The sequence below is a fragment of the Rhinopithecus bieti genome, unplaced genomic scaffold (assembly GCF_001698545.2).
Source record: "Rhinopithecus bieti isolate Rb0 unplaced genomic scaffold, ASM169854v2 scaffold_20154, whole genome shotgun sequence".
Taxonomy (NCBI): Eukaryota; Metazoa; Chordata; class Mammalia; order Primates; family Cercopithecidae; genus Rhinopithecus; species Rhinopithecus bieti.
This window is the reverse complement of record NW_016809732.1, coordinates 37,455-56,610: the sequence shown is the minus strand read 5'-3', so window position 1 is coordinate 56,610 and position 19,156 is coordinate 37,455. Positions and strand designations below refer to the sequence as shown.

General features: G+C 40.8%; 1 protein-coding gene and 1 pseudogene across 1 annotated transcript; one reads left to right on the top strand and one right to left on the bottom strand.

Annotated features, from left to right (window-relative positions):
- Positions 1-1,773: 1,773 nt before the first annotated feature.
- Positions 1,774-18,275, bottom strand: LOC108540897 (serine/threonine-protein kinase ULK2-like). The gene is made up of 8 exons (XM_017890152.1): positions 18,242-18,275; positions 17,869-17,905; positions 10,419-10,592; positions 8,995-9,068; positions 6,778-6,879; positions 5,496-5,554; positions 2,826-2,908; positions 1,774-2,123 (listed from the first exon to the last, which is right to left on the bottom strand). The coding sequence occupies exons 1-8, from the start codon at positions 18,245-18,247 to the stop codon at positions 2,113-2,115; spliced, it is 546 nt and encodes a 181-aa protein (XP_017745641.1). The 5' UTR covers positions 18,248-18,275; the 3' UTR covers positions 1,774-2,112.
- LOC108540887 (NADH dehydrogenase [ubiquinone] 1 beta subcomplex subunit 4 pseudogene) lies at positions 3,178-4,535 on the top strand (annotated as a pseudogene).
- Positions 18,276-19,156: the final 881 nt, after the last annotated feature.

Here is a 19,156-nt window from a genome sequence, read left to right as displayed (position 1 = left end):
CTATCCCTACAAAAGGGTAAAAAAATTAGCCGACTGGGCTGGGCCCGGTGGCTCACGCCTGCAATCTCAGCACTTTGGGAGGCCAAGGCAGGTGGATCCCCTGAGGCCGGGAGTTCGAGACACACCTAAACAACATGGCAAAACCCCATCTCTACTAAAAAAAAAAAATACAAAAATTAGGCCAGGCATAGTGGTTCACGCCTGTAATCTTAGCACTTTTGGAGGCTGAGGCAGGCCGGATCATGAGGTCAGGAGTTCGAGACCAGCCTGGCCAACATGGTGAAACCCCATCTCTACTAAAAATACAAAAATTAGCTGGGTATAGGGGCGTGCTCCTGTAATCCCAGTTACTCAGGAGGCTGAGGAAGAAGAATCGCTTGAACCCAGGAGACAGAGGTTGCAGTGAGCAGAGATCGCGTCTCTGCACTCCAGCCTGGGTGACAGAGCGAGACTCCGTCTCAAAAGAACAAACAAGCAAACAAAATTAGCAGGGCATGGTGGCAGGCACTTGTAATCCCAGCTACTTGGGAGGCTAAGGCAGGAGAATCGCTTGAACCTGGGAGGCAGAAGTTGCAGTGAGTCAAGATCGTGCCACTGTACTCCAGCCTGGGCAACAAGAGCAAAACTTCGTCTCAAAAACCAAACAAAACAGGCCGGGCATGGTGGCTCACGCCTGCAATCCCAGCACTTTGGGAGGCTGAGGTGGGCAGATCACAAGGTCAGGAGTTCAACACCAGCCTGGCCAAGATGGTGAAAAACCCTGTCACTACTAAAAATATAAAAAATTAGCCGGGCGTGGTGGCGGGTGCCTGTAATCCCAGCTACTCGGGACGCTGAGGCGGAGAACTGCCTGAACCCAGGAGGCGGAAGTTGCAGCGAGCCAACATCGTGCCACTGCACTCCAGCCTGGGTGACAGAGCGACACTCCGTTTCAAAAACAAAACAAAGCCGGGCGCCGTGGCTGACGCCTGTAATCCCAGCACTTTAGGAGGCTGAGACAGGTGGATCACGAGGTCAAGAGATCCAGACCATCCTGGCTAACACGCTGAAACCCTGTCTCTACTAAAAATACAAAACAATTAGCCAGGCATAGTGGCGGGCACCTGTAGTCCCAGCTACTCAGGAGGCTGAGGCAGGAGAATGGCGTGAACCCGGGAGGCAGAGCTTGCAGTGAGCTGAAATCGCGCCACTGCACTCCAGCCTAGGCGACTGAGTGAGACACCGTCTCAAAACAAATAAATTAATTTAATTAACAAAACAAAAAATTAGCCGACTGTGGTGATGCAGGCTTGTGGTCCCAGCTATTAAGGAAGCGGAGGTGGGAGAATCACTTGGGCCGAGGAGTTCAAGGTTACAGTGAGCTACGATCACACCACTGCATTCCCAGTCCAGCCTGGGTAATACAGTGAGGCCTTTTCTCAAATAAAGGGGAAAAAAAAGAGAAAATAATCTATTTAATAAATATTGCTGGGCATGTTGGCTCACATCTGTAATCTCAGCATTTTGGCAGGCCAAAGTGGGTAGATCGCTTGAGCCCAGGAGTTTGAGACCAGCCTGGACAACATAACGAAACCCTGTCTCTACAAAAAAATACAAAAATTAGCCAGGGGTGGTGTTGTACACCTGTAGTCCCAGGTACTGGGGAGGCTGAGGTTGGAGAATCACCTGAGCCTGCGGAAGTCGAGGCTGCAGTGAGCCATGATCATACCACTGCACTCCAGCCTGGGTGACAGATTAAAATCCTGTCTCAAAAAAAATTTTTTTTTAAAATATCAACCACAGGCTGACAACTCCCCAATCTGCCCCCAGTCTAGACTTTTCTGAAATTCAAGTGCACTTCTGACATCCACCCTTAGACATCCAATGGTTATCTTAAATGTAACATATCCAACAGAAACTCATCTTGTCCCCATTGCCTGCTCTATCCATACAGTCTTTCCCATCACTGTAACTGACAACATCCTTTCAGCTGATCAGGCCAAAAACTTTGGAGTCATCCTTGAGTCTTCTCTCTCACACCCTCAGATTCAATCCTTCAGTGAATGCCGTAGCCTCTACCTCCAGAAAGACTTCTTACCACCTCCACTGCTATTATCCTAGTCGAAGCTACACTCATCTCTCACCTGGGTAACGACAAGAGTCTCCTGATTAGTCTCCCAGCTTCTGCTCTTCCCCTTATATGCACACAGTCTATTCTCAAGCAGCAGCCAGCTTGATCCTTTCTAAAAACATTAGTCAGATCACTTTTCCTCCACTCAAAACTCTCTAATGGCTCCCATCACACTTTGTGGAAAAACCCAAGTCTTCAACTGGCTTTCTAGTTGTTCCTCAAGCTTACAGGCATGTTCCCAGCCCTAAGCATTTGTATTGGCTGTTCACTCTGCTTAAAAAGCTCTTCCCACAGATATCCTACGGCTCACTCTCATTTCAAGTCAAGTCTTTGTTCAAATGTCACTTTCTCAATAAGGTCTTCACTGACTATCTTATTTAAAATTTCAATCCCCACCCCCACTCCACCCCCACTTCTTTATTCCCACAATACTTAGCAACTTCTAATATAGTATGTAACTATGGTTTTTAATTTGTTTCTTGTCTCTCTCTACCACTAGAATATATGCTACATGAGGACAGTGATTTTATTACTCTATCTCCCATACCTAGAACATAGTAATAAGCACTCAATAAATATTTACGAAACTAGTGAAGAAAATAAAAAGAAAAGCGAAACTGACTTCAATTTTCTTCTGAAATCTCTATTTTTTAAATCTTTCAGCACATAAAACAATGAAGTCAGAAAGCATGCAAAAGTTGAAACTATTTCTTACCAAAGTCCATTCTATCTTTTTGGTTTCTCTGAAGCAAACCCAAAAGGAGATTAGCCAAATAAGGTGATGTTTCTCTGGGAATACTGGGGGAAAGGAAAAACACAACCACCTAAGTGATAAGTTTATATATATAAACAACATTAATTTTTGCCTTCCATATAGTAAACTAAAACATATATGTGGTTTCACAAATACCAATACATTTATACCAAGAAGACCATGTAAGAGTCATCTAAAGAAGGAAAAAAAAGCACTAAACTGCCTTTGAGAAATAGCATCAAATTGAGAAGATTCCTGTACTGTGCTTGTTGTTATCTGAGTATCTGCAGGAGTAAGGCACCTCACAAGCCCAATGTGGAGTTTTACCATGACTTCAATCTTGCACTAATAGTTGCTATAATGTTCTCTATTACAAAATAGCCACCTCCATTTCCATCTGGAAAAGGGCAGCACTTAAACACGAGTGAGAACTAATACAACTTCCTAACATCCAATATGAAAACAACAAGCAATAGGAAAATGAGTGAAGTAATAGAAGTACACAATTCAAAGAATAAGAATTACAAAAATATATTAAACAGGCTGGGCACGGTGTCTTATGCCTGTAATCCTAGCACTTTGGGAGGCCAAGGTGGGTGGATCACTTGAGGTCAGGAGTTCAAGACCAGCCTGAACAACATGGTGAAATCCTGTCTCCACTAAAAATACAAAAATCAGCCGGGCGTGGTAGCCTGCCTGTAGTCCCAGCTACCTGGGAGGTTGAGGCAGGAAAATGGCTTGAAATCGGGAGGTGGACGTTGCAGGGAGCCAAGATCATGCCATTGCACTCCAGCCTGGCAATAGAACAAGACTCTATGTCAAAAAAAAAAAAAAAAAAAAAAAGAAAAAGATATTAAATACAAAGGAGCCAAACTCACTAATGAAGAGAACAATCCAAATTAAATTAATAGCTAAGTGGTCCTTATGCATTTGTGCAGCATCAAATCCACTAACATTCTGTGTTGGTAAAAATGAGGGAAAAGGGGCAGTCTTCTATCTTGCTGTATTCACTGGGATAGCCTATTTGGAAAGTGTATCTTTTGGTCTGACAATTCCATTTCTAGGAGTCCAAACTAACAAAATGCACACAAAGGTGTACACACACACACACATACACACACACACACAAACATATATACATACACACTTCACTAGAGCCTGTTTGTAGTGACCAAAAAATGAAAACAGGGATCTGATTAAATAAAATAATGTACATCTATGGGACTCTCTGTGGCATTTAAAAGCATACAGTGGCAGGTGCAGCTGTGCCCTGGGTCACCAAGATATCGTTCCCAAAGTATACTCCATCGCGCCTGGCCACTCTGCCCCAGCCCTCGACCCAGCCAAATACGACATATCTCCAGAAACCCGAAGGACGCAAGTTGAGCCATTGGCCATAAGAGTCCGGCTGAAACGAGAGTACCTGCTTCAGTACAACCACCCCAACTGCAGAGGGCTCATCGAAGATCCTGCCTTGATTCGTTGGACCTATGCAAGATCAGCAAATACCTACCCTAATTTCAGACCCACTCCTAAAACTCACTCTTGGGAGCTCTGTGTGGACTTGGACCCCTCTTCTTCTGCTATTATGTTTTCAAAACTGAAAGGGACAGGAAAGAAAAGCTCATCCGGAGAGGAAAATTGGGTCAGACATTTAATCTCTCATGTTAAGTCTGTCGATGACTATATGTACTCCTGCCTAAATAGTCTATTAATCATTAAAAAACAAACAAAAAAAAAGCATACAGTTGGCCAGGTATGGTGGCTCACACCTATAATCCCAGCACTTTAGGAGGCCAAGGTGGGAGGATCACTTGAGGTCAGGAGTTCAAGACCAGCCTGGCCAACATGGCGAAACCCCGTCTCTACTAATAAAAAAAAATACAAAATTAGCCAGGTGTGGTGGCGGGCACCTACAGTCCCAGCTACTAGGGAGGCTGAGGCAGGAGAATTGCTTGAACTAGGGAGGCGGAGGTTGCAGTGAGCCTAGATCGTGCCACTGCACTCCAGTCTGGGCGTCAGAGCAAGACTCTAGTCTCAAAATAAAAAAGCATACAGTGGCCTTCCACATCCTGTTGAGGAACATCATCTGTGATGTACTACAAAGTAAAAAACAAAAGGACACTGTAAACAACTCACAAAATATGATGTAATTTGTCTTAAACTATGTGTGTGTATAAATACATACATAAACAAGCACTCATCTCAAGACACAAGCTCAAGAGAAAACAAAAGGAAAACAAGCACTCAAACATGTATAAAGAACTCCCACAAAACTATGTGGAAAGAGACACAGCAAACTCTTGTTACCCCTAAAGAAGACAGCAAAGCTGTGGGGAATTCACTTTCTACTTTCTGCGTATCTATTCTGTCCATATTACCCTCCCCACAAGGAACACATGTAACTTCCGAATCTTTTTCTTTCAAATTTACATTTTAAAAAAGAAAGAAAAGAGTACAGTACTACACAGACACCTATGATGTGCCAGCAATTTTCCAATTTGCTATAACAAATGCTTTCACATTATCAACTGAAAAGAATTCAAAATGAGAATACATAAAACACAAACAGTTCAAATAAACAACACTGTGTTCACAAATAGTAAAACCCAGTGTAATCTAAACACATACCTAGGCATTAAGCTCCTGTTTTTTTCATAAAACATCCTTAAGTCTTGAGGACTACTGGCCTATTAAAAAAAAAAAAGGTTTAATTTCCTAAACAATGGGGCAAAACTTCCAAATCATATGATTGACGCTCATATTCTTTTTTTTAACGGATTGAGGGAGTGGGAGTTTCAAGGAAGGGATTCAGAGGAAAGGAGGGAAAGTATGAGGGAGGAGGAAAGGAAAGAGAGATGACGCTCATATTCTTGCTACAGAACATAGATTCTCAACTTGAAAGCCATGGATTGCTGAAGGAGCCATAACTGGTCATTAGGAAGTCATAAAACCTATGACATTGTGTGAAAATTCTGTACATCTGAGTATAATGTACCTTTTCTGAGGTACCTTTTCTGAGGTCAGACTCTCAGAGGAGCCTGAAACTTAGAATAGATTAAGGGTCACTATTCTGAAGGTTACATGACCTGCCCAATAAGTACGTTATTGTGGGGTAAAATTCAGGTGTACTTTACCTTCGGACCCTAAAGGAATTCAAAGAAAAGAACTATGTATACTGCTACTATGCAGTCTCTCCACAGCAACAAGTAGCTGGTAACAACAACTGCTTAAATGTAGAAGCCTCCTCTACAATGCAAACTAGACTAAGAAATTAAAAGTGTTTAACCTGGCTGTGTCACTAATTTTCTTAATACTATCTTGGGCAAATATTTTCATTTTGTTCCAGTTTTCAAATTCAAAGATCTTCTTTATAACATAAGAAATTATAACATGACAATATGAACTCAAGTGAAATCTTCGTGATTATACTCTACAGGGTCACTTTTGACAGGATGTTGGGGAGAGGAGAAGACAGACCCATAATAATTTCCATAAAGCGTACATAATTACCTCCTTCTCACCTAGCAGTGTCAGGAATAGAGAGCTAGAGATGGTTTCCAGAGATCTCCCCAGACAGCCCCAGCCCTCGTGTGGATTCCAGGATCTCAAAACCAGGCTAACCAGGAAGCTGTGGTGTCACCATTCACACCCATTTCCCACCCGGCTGTTAGCCCTGATCCCAACATACAACAGACTGCATGCCCAGTTCAACTACAAAGGGCAAGCAGATAAAAGCGGAAAACCAAAAGATGTTCTGACTCACTAAAGCAGTTTTGCCTGTAAAAGAATCAAAGTAAGTCACAGAGGAGCCAAAACACTGCTTTCAAAGTATTCTTCATTTTACAAATCAAACGCAACTATAAAATGACAAGATCCCAAAACTGAGGACGTAAGAAAAAAGTCAGCCTACCTGAAAAGGTGGTTTTCCAACTAGGCATTGGTATATCACTGTTCCTATGCTCCACAAGTCAGCCTTAGCATCATAATGTTGAGACATAATAACCTCAGGAGCCTGGGGACAGAGAAATTTAAGGGGCATGCAGTATTTACATAATTAACATGCACATATTAATTAACTGCTAAAGGTGACACTCCTAACAAACTACCAGAATAAAACAACACCCTGTGATAGTTCCCTAACAAATAATAAGGCAATGAACTTACAACATATTATCATATATTTACTAGTAAATCTCAAAATCAATGCTGCATGAAAAGGGGCAAGTTATAGAAACAAATGTTCAACTGATTATAATGGACACATAAAGTACAATGAGAGGACCAAAATAATAACAAAGAAAATACACACCATAGGCCATGGTGTATAAAATACATACACCATAGGACAGAGGTCCCCTCAGGTGTGTGGAAAGGAGCAGAGGAGGGAAATGGAATCAGGGAGAAGTACAAAAAAAAAAAAAAAAAAAAAAAAAAAAAAAAAAAAAAAAAAAAAAAAAAAAAAAAAAAAATAAGGACCTGGGCTGTCCCAACATACATACATAATTATATATATATAATATATATATTTTTTTTTTTTTTTTTTTTTTTTTTGTTAGAGACAAGGTCTCACTGTGTACCTAGGCTGGAGTGTAGGGCACGATCTCGGTCACGCAACCCTCCACCTCCTGGGTTCAAGCGATTTTCCTGCCTTTTTTTTTTTTTTTTTTTTTCCAAATCCTCCCGAGTAGCTGGGATTACGGTGCGCCTGTCACCACACTCAGCTAATTTTTTGTATTTTTAGTAGAGGACGGGTTTCAACCATGTTGGCCAGGTGGTCATCGAACTCCTGACCTTATGATTCTCCCGCCTTGGCCTCCCAAAGTGTTGGGATTACAGGCATGAGCCCATACCATGGCCCAGCCTATTTTATTTCTTTCAACAACAAGATCAAGACAAACATGGCAAAATGCTAACTTTGTTGGAAATATGGATGGTGGGGTACATAGGTGTGCTATTATTATTCCCTATGTTTTTTTAATCTGAACACTTTTACAGTAATAAAAAACTATGCGGCAAAACCCCACACCAATAATAAAAATTGTCCTAAAAGCAAAACCATTTATATGCTGTTTGTTACAGGTATTTTCCCCACTTCTCATCAAAATTTTGCTTTTTAAATATACCATTAATCAGGACAAATATTAAAACGAAATTGGAAAATGATACTTAAAAGATAGTTTTTATTCCACCACATGTAACATTTCTTTTTAACTTTAATTCTTTTTGGAAATGAGGTCTGCTGTATTCACAGGTCTGGCCAGAACTCCTGGGGCTTCAGGAAGTCCTCCTGCCTCAGATCTCCCAAGTGGCTGGGACCAAAGCATGCATCCACTACATCCCAGGCCTCAGAGATAACATTTTTATTTATTTTCCCTAGGCAAATTTCGTTATTAAGTCAATTTCCTTTAATAATCAGCCAAAGCACTCTAACCTCAAGGCTAAACTCATTTTATACTCAAGAAGTACAAAGTAATTTTAATATTTGTATTTTTATAAATTTAAAAATATATAAAATTTATTATATATAAGCAGTAAAATTATATCATCCACAGTAAATCTGATAAAATTTTTTTTGAATTTTATTAATAGTTCAAAGTTGATTTTAGTTTAGAGAAATTCTGAATTTAATATAAACCCATTTTAAACTTAGAACTGAAATAGGTACATTTCACATAATTCTGAAGCTCTAGAATTAAGGTATTTCCAGACTTAACACTGCACATTAGTTTAGAAATTTCATAACCTAACCCTATAATACATGATGATATCTATATGAGAGGATAAAGGGGAAAGCTGAGATATTTCAGCTTTGAGTGTGAGGCTAATAGAAAAAACATCTACAATATAGGGATCCTGTCAAGAGAGTTAACATGCAAAAGATGAGCACATCCTACGGCTGAAGAAGTGCTCCCATAAGGTGTTTTCTAAGCATTCCTACTTTTATAGTTCACTATGCTAAGGCAAAAGATTTCTGCATTACAGCATTATCAGTAATATAATTAACATTAGTAATAACAACTTGGATTATATGTAAGATCACATCTTATTTGGAAGCAAGCATTATATTTAAATTCCAATGCTTATGGAGCCACGCTTTAAACACACAAGGATGCAAACACTCACTCACCATGTACATCGGGGATCCACACAGTGTTGCAGCCATCATGTTACTATGTAGGTAACGAGCAAAACCAAAATCCGCTATTTCACAAAATAGAAAGTAGAAAAGCAAATTATATCTTCGCTCATACCTAACATACATCATATGATTCTTCAAGACACAAGAAGGCACAAAGGACTGTGAAAAATAAACAGCTTACTGAATATCACTGTCCACCAAAGAAAAAAGTAGCTACCTCAATTTCAACAAGCTAAAAATAGTAGTAATCATCAACTGTACAAGTCACTCCTCTGCCAGATTTGTAACCAAGGTGCATGAAACTTTGCAAGTGAAAAATGCTAATAATAATAAGTAGCTCATTAATACAGTTTTCATTAAATATCAATATCAGATGTAAAATGTGAACAATTATGTTTTTATTGTTTCAAATAATTTTGAGGTACTGCTAAAAAAAAAAAAAACCTGCGAAGGGCTAAACTAGATGGTCTCTGAGATTCCTATGTCAAAAGCCTAGGCACTGTAAAGAATCAGGGTTATGGCTGGGCGTGGCGGCTCACGCCCATAATCCCAGCACTTTGGGAGGCCAAGGTGGGCGGATCACCTGAGGTCGGGGTTTGAGACCAGCCTGGCCAACATGGTGAAACCCCGTCTCCACTAAAAAAATATATACAGAAAAAAATTAGCTGGATGTGGTGGAACACGCCAGCTACTTGCACATCCCAGCTACTTGGGAGGCTGAGGCAGGAAAATCTCTTGAACCTGGGAGGCGGAGGTTGTAGTGAGCCAAGATTATGCCTCACTCCAGCCTGGGTGACAGAATGAGACTCCATCTCAAAGAAAAAAAAAAGAAACAGGGTTATTAATTTGCTGCCAGTAACTACACCACATCAATTTTCCTCTCGAGAGACACAGGTATTCATATTTAGAGCTCCTGATGAGGGCCTGTCAGCATTGCCTGAGACTTAGCAGACACTGTCAATAATGTAAAGGATTCACCTAAGAGAACTCCACGATCTCAATAAAAACATCAAAATTGCATCAATAAAATCCATCATTTAGCCAGGTGTGGTGGCTCACACCTGTAATCCCAGCACTTTCAGAGGCTGAGGCAGGCAGATCACCTGAGGTTAGGAGTTCAAGACCAGCCTGGCCAACACGGTGAAACCCTGTCTCTACTAAAAATACAAAATTTAGCTAGGCGTAGTGGTGCATGCCTGTAATCCCAGTTACTCAGGAGGCTGAGGCAGGAGAATCGCTCAAACCCAGGAGGCGTAGGTTGCAGTGAGCCGAGATCGTCCCACTACACTCCAGTCTGGGCAACAGAGCAAGACTCCATCTCAAAAAAAAAAATTCATCATTCAACAAAGCTAAAGTTGTCTAAAAATAGTTTCAAAAATGTCCTTTCCATAACACAATACATGGCCATTTACCTATTTTGATGCGAATACCACTGACACTTGATTTTCTGCGATTAGCATAGGACAGCAAGATGTTCTGTGGCTTGAGATCTCTGTGGATGATTCCTTTGCTGTGCAGGATTCGCATGGCAGCAGCAATCTGATGCAGAAACACTCTGATGGTGTCTTCACTGAGAGTTCCTTTTGCTGGTACAAAAGGAGTCACGTAAATATTTAAGCACAAAATATCAAATACCATCTGCACATTCCATCAACAGGATTGGGTTGTGAAGGACAGCATGAAGGGAATAAAGAATTTGTATTCACATTTATTCATTTTTAACTTTAATAACTGACGTTGATGAAGAGATACCAGATTTCTCAAAACTTGTAGTCAACCTGTTGTAAAGAGAACTGATGGGCACTTTCATCTTGTTTCACCTGTGTGTTTTGCGTTTCCCTTCATGTTTTTATTGCTGATGGTGCCCACATGACTCTGAACACCATAGGTACTCAATAAATACGAATGTCCTTCACAAGCCAAAAGCTAAGTTCCCCTTCATATCAGTCAAATATCTGGAATAAGTGTCCATATTTAATTCCAATCATTATGTGAACACAAGTTACAAACAAGCAAAATCTTTGACCAGAGGGACCTGGATACTACTGCTACCTGTACCTGTGAGGCATCTGTGTTACTGTATCTACTCTGTCCTTTTATCTCCCATATCCCCCATTCCACTAGAATATCTTTCATAACTAAAGATACCTAAGAATAAATGTTTTAACCTATTTCACCACTATAAAGAGGTGATATGAACATTATTTGAAAGTAGTGAGTCATTATTCAGTAAATTTTTTTTTTTGAGACAGAGTTTCACTCTGTCCCCTAGGCTGGAGTGCAGTGGCACAATCTCGGCTTACTGCAAGCTCCGCCTCCTGGGTTCAAGAGATTCTCCTGCTTCAGCCTCCCGAGTAGCTGGGACTACAGGCATGTTTCACCATGCCCAACTAATTTTTCTATTTTTGTAGAGACAGGGTTTTGCCATGTTGGCCAGGCTGGTCTTGAACTCCTGACCTAAGTGATCCACTTGCCTCGGCCACCCACAGTGCTGGGATTACAGTGAGAAACATCGTGACCAGCCTATTCAGTAAATTCTACAGTATTTCTGTGTATGCCTGAGCATGTTGTAGTTAACAGCTTGATTTGGAGTCTGGCTGCCTTTGTTCAGCTCCTAGGTCTTCCACTGAATGTGTTACCCTAAAAGATGATCCCTCTGTGCCCACCTTCCTCATGTATAAAAGTTGATGAGACTACATGAGGTTGACATGATTAAATAAAACCCATTTAATAATGAAAACTTCTGTTCGTTTCAGCAGCACATATAATAAAATTGGTACAGAGAAGATTAGCAAAAAAAATTTACATTAAAAAGAAGACAGGTGTGGTGGCTCACGCCTGTAATCCCAGCACTTTGGGAGGCCGAGGCAGGCGGATCACGAGGTCAGGAGATCAAGACCATCCTGGCTAACATGGTGAAACCCCGTCTCTACTAATAATACAAAAATATTAGCCGGGCTTGCTGGTGAGCGCCTGTAGTCGCAGCTTCTCGGCAGGCTGAGGCAGGAGAATGGCGTGAACCCGGGAGGCGGACCTTGCAGTGAGCCGAGATCACGCCATTGCATTCCAGCCTGGGTGACAGAGCAAGACTCCATCTCAAAAAAAAAAAAGAAAAAAATTATGAAATCTTTAGAAAAGGGCTTTGCACATAATATTTCAATGTAGTAAGTATGCAAATAAGCTTATTACAATGAGTCTAAAAGTCACAAGTGTAATTCCTTATCTCCACTGAGGATTTAGTATCCATGTACCTATTTAAATTATCTGTGATGCATGTCTGTCCATGTAATTCTTAGAATATGACCGGGCGCGGTGGCTCNCTGACTAACGCGGTGAGACCCCGTCTCTACTAAAAATACAAAAATATTAGCCGGGCGTGGTGGCGGGCGCCTGTAGTTGCAGCTTCTGGGGAGGCTGAGGCAGGAGAATAGCGTGAACCCGGGAGGCAGAGATTGCAGTGAGCCGAGATGGCGCCCTGCACGCCAGCCAGGGTGACAGAGCAAGACTCCATCTCAAAAAAAAAAAAAAAAAGAAAAAAAAAGAAAATAAAAAAATTATGAAATCTTTAGAAAAGGGCTTTGCACATATTTCAATGTAGTAAGTATGCAAATAAGCTTATTACAATGAGTCTAAAAGTCACAAGTGTAATTCCTTATCTCCACTGAGGATTTAGTATCCATGTACCTATTTAAATTATCTGTGATGCATGTCTATTCATGTAATTCTTAGAATATGTTCTGGCCAGGCGCGGTGGCTCAAACCTGTAATCCCAGCACTTTGGGAGGCCGAGACTCATGGATCACGAGGTCAGGAGATCGAGACCATCCTGGCTAACACGGTGAAACCCCGTCTCTACTAATAATACAAAAATATTAGCCGGGCTTGCTGGTGGGCGCCTGTAGTCACAGCTTCACGGGAGGCTGAGGCAGGAGAATGGCTTGAACCCGGGAGGCGGACCTTGCAGTGAGCCGAGATCGCGCCACTGCACTCCAGCCTGGGTGACAGAGCAAGACTCCATCTCAAAAAAAAAAAAAAGAAAAAAAAGAAAAAAAATATGAAATCTTTAGAAAAGGGCTTTGCACATAATATTTCAATGTAGTAAGCAAATAAGCTTATTACAATGAGTCTAAAAGTCACAAGTGTAATTCCTTATCTCCACTGAGGATTTAGTATCCATGTACCTATTTAAATTATCTGTGATGTATGTCTGTCCATGTAATTCTTAGAATATGTTCTATATAACCTTTCCATTTGTAAATAAGAGAGAAATAACATTAATACTTGGAACAAGTGAAATGGTATGGTTTTAAAATCATTTTAATGACCTGTCAAGTTTTACATGTCCTTAACATCTTCAAATAAAGTAAAACTTTACGATTTAAAAATTATCAAATATGGCCCAGTGTGTGGCTCATGCTTGTAATCCCAGCACTTTGGGAGGCCATGGCAGAGGGATTGCTTGAGCCCAGGAGTTTGAGACCAGCCTAGGCAACATGGTAAGACTCTGCCTCTACAAAAAAATTAAAAATTAAGGCTGGGTATGGTGGCTCACACCTGTAACCCCAGCACTTTGGGAGGCCAATGTGAGCGAATCACCTGAGCTCAGGAGTCTGAGACCACCCTGGGTAACATGATGAAACCCCACCTCTACTAAAATGCAAAAAATTAGCCAGGCATGGTGGCACACGTCTACAGTCCAGCTACTTGGGAGGCTGAGGCACGAGAATCGCTTGAGCCTGGGAGGCAGAAGTTGCAGTGAGCCGAGATCATGCCACTGCACTCCAGCTTGGACTACACAGATGCCATCTCAAAAATTAATAAATACAATTAAAAATTAAAATTAAAAAAATTTTCGGGGGGCTGGGTGCGGTGGCTCACGCCTGTAATCCCAGCACTTTGGGAGGCCAAGGCAGGTGGATCATGAGGTCAGGAGTTTGGGACCAGCCTGGCCAACACGGTGAAATGCTGTCTCTACTAAAAATACAAAAATTAGCTCAGCATGGTGGTGCACACCTGTAGTCCCAGCTACTCGGGAAGCTGAGACAGGAGAATAGTCTGAACCCAGGAAGTGGAGCTTGCAATGAACCGAGATCCTGCCACTGCACTCCAGCCTGGGCAATAAAGCAAGTCTCCATCTCAAAAAAAAAAAAAAAAAAAAAAATTCATCCGTTGGAGATGAACACTGTTAAAAATTTGATGTGCATTTTTCCAGATCTACTTTCTTGCAGATGCTAATATATATATTATTGCATAATAGTGGGGAGGTCAAATCAACAACCAGAACTTTATTTTTGTAATGTTTTACTTAAATTACATTGTGACAACTGAAATGGATGGTATATTTAAAATTCATTTTGGCCGGGCACGGTGGCTCACGCCTGTATTCCCAACACTTTCGGAGGCCGAGGAGGGTGGATCACCTGAGGTCAGGAGTTCAAGACCAGCCTGGCCAACATGGCGAAACCCCGTCTCTACTAAAAAAACAAAATTAGCCAGGCACAGTGGCAGGTGCCTGTAGCATACTTGGGAGGTTGAGGCAGGAGAATGGCTTGAACCTAGGTAGCAGAGGTTGCAGTGAGCCGAGATCGCACCACTGCACTCCCGCCTGGGCGATGGAGTGAGACTCTTGTCTCAAAAAGACAAAAAAAAGAAAAAAGAAAGAAAATGTAAAAGGTGTTTGTTTCAAAGAGCAAATTAAAGGACTAAATGATCCTATTGTGACACAATGGCATTCAACCTTCTAGACATTCCAGACCTTCTAAACATTCCAGACCTTCTAGACCAGTGCTCGCCAACATGAATATTAAGGTGGCCACACATCAAACTTTCCATTTTCTTGTGGCCAGATTTTAAAAGGTGAAAAGAAAGAGATATAATTAATATATTTAACTCAATATATCCAAAATATTACCATTTCAACTCGTAATAAATATTTTTAAATTAATGAGATTTAATCATTCTTTCCTTCTGATGAAGTATTCAAATTCTGTTGTGCATTTTACACTTAATAGCACATCTTGATTCTGACTAGCCACATTTCAAGAGCCCAATGTGGTCAGTGGCTACTATATTGGACAGTGCAGCTCTCAATAATTCCTGTAAGGACCAGAATTTCTTTCACGTGTCTCTAAAGTGCTTTCATACTACAAGGGATTCCCTTACAGACTGTGACAGAGAAAGACCACGGAGAAGTTATAAAACCAAAATCATACAGCAGTATGAGTAAACACTGGTGCTAGAACCATGCTTGCCTGACTGACTCCAACATTCAAGCTCTTAAGCGCTTCACTATTGAGTCTCCTAACAATACTGCTTTAGAGCATCAAACACAAGAGTTCAACAAACTGTTGTAATAGTGCTTCTACGGGTGAATAATAGTTGTTAATGAGACTGATATTCTCTCTCTCTTTTTTTTTTTTTAACAACATGCTCTCTAGAAAAGAAAAAACTGATATTCTTTTTTTGCTTTTTGAGATGGAGTCTTGCTCTGTCACCCAGGATGGAGTGCAGTGGCGTGATCTCAGCTCACTGCAAGCTCCGCCTCCCGGGTTCACGCCATTCTCCCGCCTCTCCCTCCCGAGTAGCTGGGACTACAGGCGTCGTCCGCCACAACGCCTGGCTAATTTTTTGTATTTTTAGTAGAGATGGGGTTTCACCATGTCAGTCAGGATGGTCTCGATCTCCTGACCTCGTGATCCGCCTGTCTCGGCCTCCCAAAGTGCTGGGATTACAGGCATGAGCCACAGGACTCAAAAAAAAAACTGGTATTCTAATGAGGGCTGTAAGCTGGTGTCAACTGACATTCTAATGCGGGCTGTAAGCTGTTGTCACTCAGTCTGACCCCAAGTAGAAAAGCACTTCATCAGGAACACCAAGGACGTGAAGAAAGGCAGAGCAGGGTGCTTTCCAGCTTCAACTCCTTTCCAACAGCAGTGAATGAAAGTGTCTGTCTCACTGCGTTCTATCTATGAATAACATTTTGAAATGTGTTTACTAAATTGACAGTTTTTTTTTTTTTTAAACTACCAAATTCAGGACAATGGCTGCCTCTAGGGAAAGGACAGGAATGGGACTGCAGAAGGGCTTACAGGGAGCTTCAACTATATTTATAATTTCTTTCTTCTATTTTTTGGGGTTTTTTTGAGACAGAGTCTTGCTCTGTAGCCCAGGCTGGAGTAAAATGGCTTGATCTCAGCTCACCGCAACCTCCGCCACCCAGGTCCAAGAGATTCTCCTGCCTCAGCCTCCTAAGCAGCTAGGACTACAGGCATGCACCACCATGCCCAGCTACGTTTTATATTTTTAGTAGAGACAGGGTTTCACCATGTTGAACAGGCTGGTCTCAAACTCCTGGCCTCAAGTGATCCGCCCACCTTGGCCTCCCAAAGTGCTGGGATTACAGGTGTGAGCCACCATGCCCAGCCTGTAATTCCCTTGTAAATGGTGGTAGCGGGTGCAAGTACCAGTATTCTTTACATTTTTCTCTACACAGCTTCTGAATGTTAGCAATATTCTATATTATCCTATATATCTATGTTATATTTTGTAAATTGTCCACAGTGCTTTACCATCAACTGCAGTAATCTTTTTTTTTTTTTTTTTTCTGAGATGGGAGTTTCTATCTTGTTGCCCAGGCTGGAGTGCAATGTCGTGATCTCGGCTCACTGCAACTTCCACCTCCTGGGTTCACGTGATTCTCCTGCCTCAGCCTCCCAAGTAGCTGGGATCACAGGCATCTGCCACCACCCCCAGCTAATTTTGTATTCTTAGTAGAGATGAGTTGTCTCCATGTTGGTCAGGCTGGTCTTGAACTCCCGACCTCAGGTCATCCACCCGCCTCGGCCTCCCAAAGTGCTGGGATTACAGGCGTGAGCCACCGCACTCAGACGCCATAATCTATTTATAGGTTGAATGTGTTAACCTTTTACTGTCTTTTTGCATATTGCCCTTGCATCTTTTAAGGGGTGAACAAGTAGGTACTGGCTTCACTGGCCAGGTGTGGCAGCTCACCCTATAATCCCAGCACTTTGGGAGGCCTAGGCCGGCGGATCACGAGGTCAGGAGTTTGGGACCAGCCTGATCAACACGGTGAAACCCTGTCTCTACTAAAAATACAAAAATTAGCTGGGCGTGGTGGCATGCACCTGTAATCCCAGCTACTCGGGAGGCTGAGGCAGGAGAATCACTTGAACCCAGGAGGCGGAGGTTGCAGTGAGCCGAGAATGCACCACTGCACTCCAGCCTGGGTGACAGAGCAAGACTTTATCTCCAAAAAAAAAAAAGAAAGAAAGAAAAAGAAAATACTCTGGAGGCACACAATTTGATCTGAATGCTTCATATCCTACATGTATGCATTTTGGGTTCAAAATTTCAAGCACCATCTAATACTAAAATCTTACTTCTGTATCACAAAATAATTTCAATGTTACCTTTAATGCCTTATAATGTTTTTTGTTGTCTTTTTTTAATTACAAGAAATGTTCACACAAATACATTCTTGAATACATTTTTCCACTATAATTTTTTTTATTTTGAAAGAAATGAAAAGGACTACAACTCAGTGAAGCCTTTTGAAGGAGAGGAATTCTATCGGGTTTCTCCTCTCCTGGGGATAGGACCATCTCTCAAACACTGTCAGAGAGAGACACACAAAAAGGTAAATACTTATATACAAGTAAAGCTTAGGAACAAAACCACAAACAACAACTGGTCTGCAAAGTGATCACAAGTCAAACAAATACACAAATATTTATTGAATGTTTCTATACAAGAGCAGAAAATGGGTAGTGTATTTCAAAAGTACCTCTTAGAATTAAACAGGTTGCAGCACTATCTTTACTGAACACTGACACACACAGTTACCTTGCAAATAATCTGCGAGGTCGCCACCATTGCAATACTGACATAGAAAAGAGAAAGTAATGAAAATAAACACAGTGATTCAAGATTAATTCAATCCATTCTCAATTGTGATTAAAAAATCATTTGTATATAATGTCATGTAAATATAGCCTAAAAACATTATAGATTCAAAATTTTTAAAATTTTATATTCCTTGAGTAGAATCTAGATCACCAAATCAACTTTATTAACACAAATATTCAAATAATTTATCTACTGTCAATCTTAAGGTTCATATTAATCAAAAGTGACTTGAAATACGAAGATTTATGCTAGAATCTAAAAAAAAAAAGAAATTGGAAATAAATTAAACAGAAGTTTGTATACTACCTACCTCCATCACCAAAAAGACAGAGTTGGGTAATTCCTGAAAAGTAAACATATTAAATATAATTTAGAGAAAAATTAAACACAAAATTTAAGTATACTGATAGTTAAAAATACCACACTTGTTCATTATTAAAACTGGTCAAATGAAACCACAAAATCTATTAGAAGGTGAAATTAAAATTCGCAACACAATGATGTATCTCCTCTACAAAGCCAAATCAAGTTTTAGTAACACTAATGTAGTCATCAACAAGTAAAATTTTGTTTGCAGAAATAACTACATAAAGATTCATCTTTTGGTTATGACTGACCTAAAACAACAGATCTAGGACAAAAAGCATGGTAAATTTACAATGGGGAAAAAGGAAGGATTCTTTGATCCTTGGGGAAACACTTCGTCTATGAAAAGTTTATGATTTGGAGCAGCAAAATGGCATAATCCTCCCTAGCAACACTAAATGCACAATCTGATTTCTGGAATATATTACTCAGGATGTCTGGTTTTTTGTTTTTCTGTTTTTTATGCTTATTTGGGGCAATTGCATTATCAGCAATTGTTGGCAAAGGGAAATGTTTTATCACATTATCAACACATGTTCCAAAATGTTGAGGAAATGAATTGAGGGCTCTTAAAAAGTCTCTCAAATCCATATAACTCCAAGTCTGCTGTTGATTAAGTAACTCAAATATTGATTAGCTGGCTCTTATATAAAAAATGGCATATAAATGCCATTTATTAAAAAATGGCAATTTTTATAACGATAACTAAATTTCAGATTGAACTTCCCTGTGGCTTAACTCGAGCCAGTGTGCAAATGTGATTCAAAATATAGCTTTGGCCAGGCACGGTGGCTCACGCCTGTAATCCCAGCACTTTGGGAGGCCAAGGCAAGCAGATCACAAGGTCAGGAGATCGAGA

Excerpts from the sequence above, each read along its gene's own strand:
- LOC108540897 (XM_017890152.1), bottom strand. Across the intron at positions 10,593-17,868 it reads CCTCGCAGATTATTTGCAAG|CAAAAGGAACTCTCAGTGAA; the intron begins GTAACTGTGTGT and ends CTTTTGTACCAG. Across the intron at positions 9,069-10,418 it reads TGGTATTCGCATCAAAATAG|CGGATTTTGGTTTTGCTCGT; the intron begins GTAAATGGCCAT and ends TTTGTGAAATAG.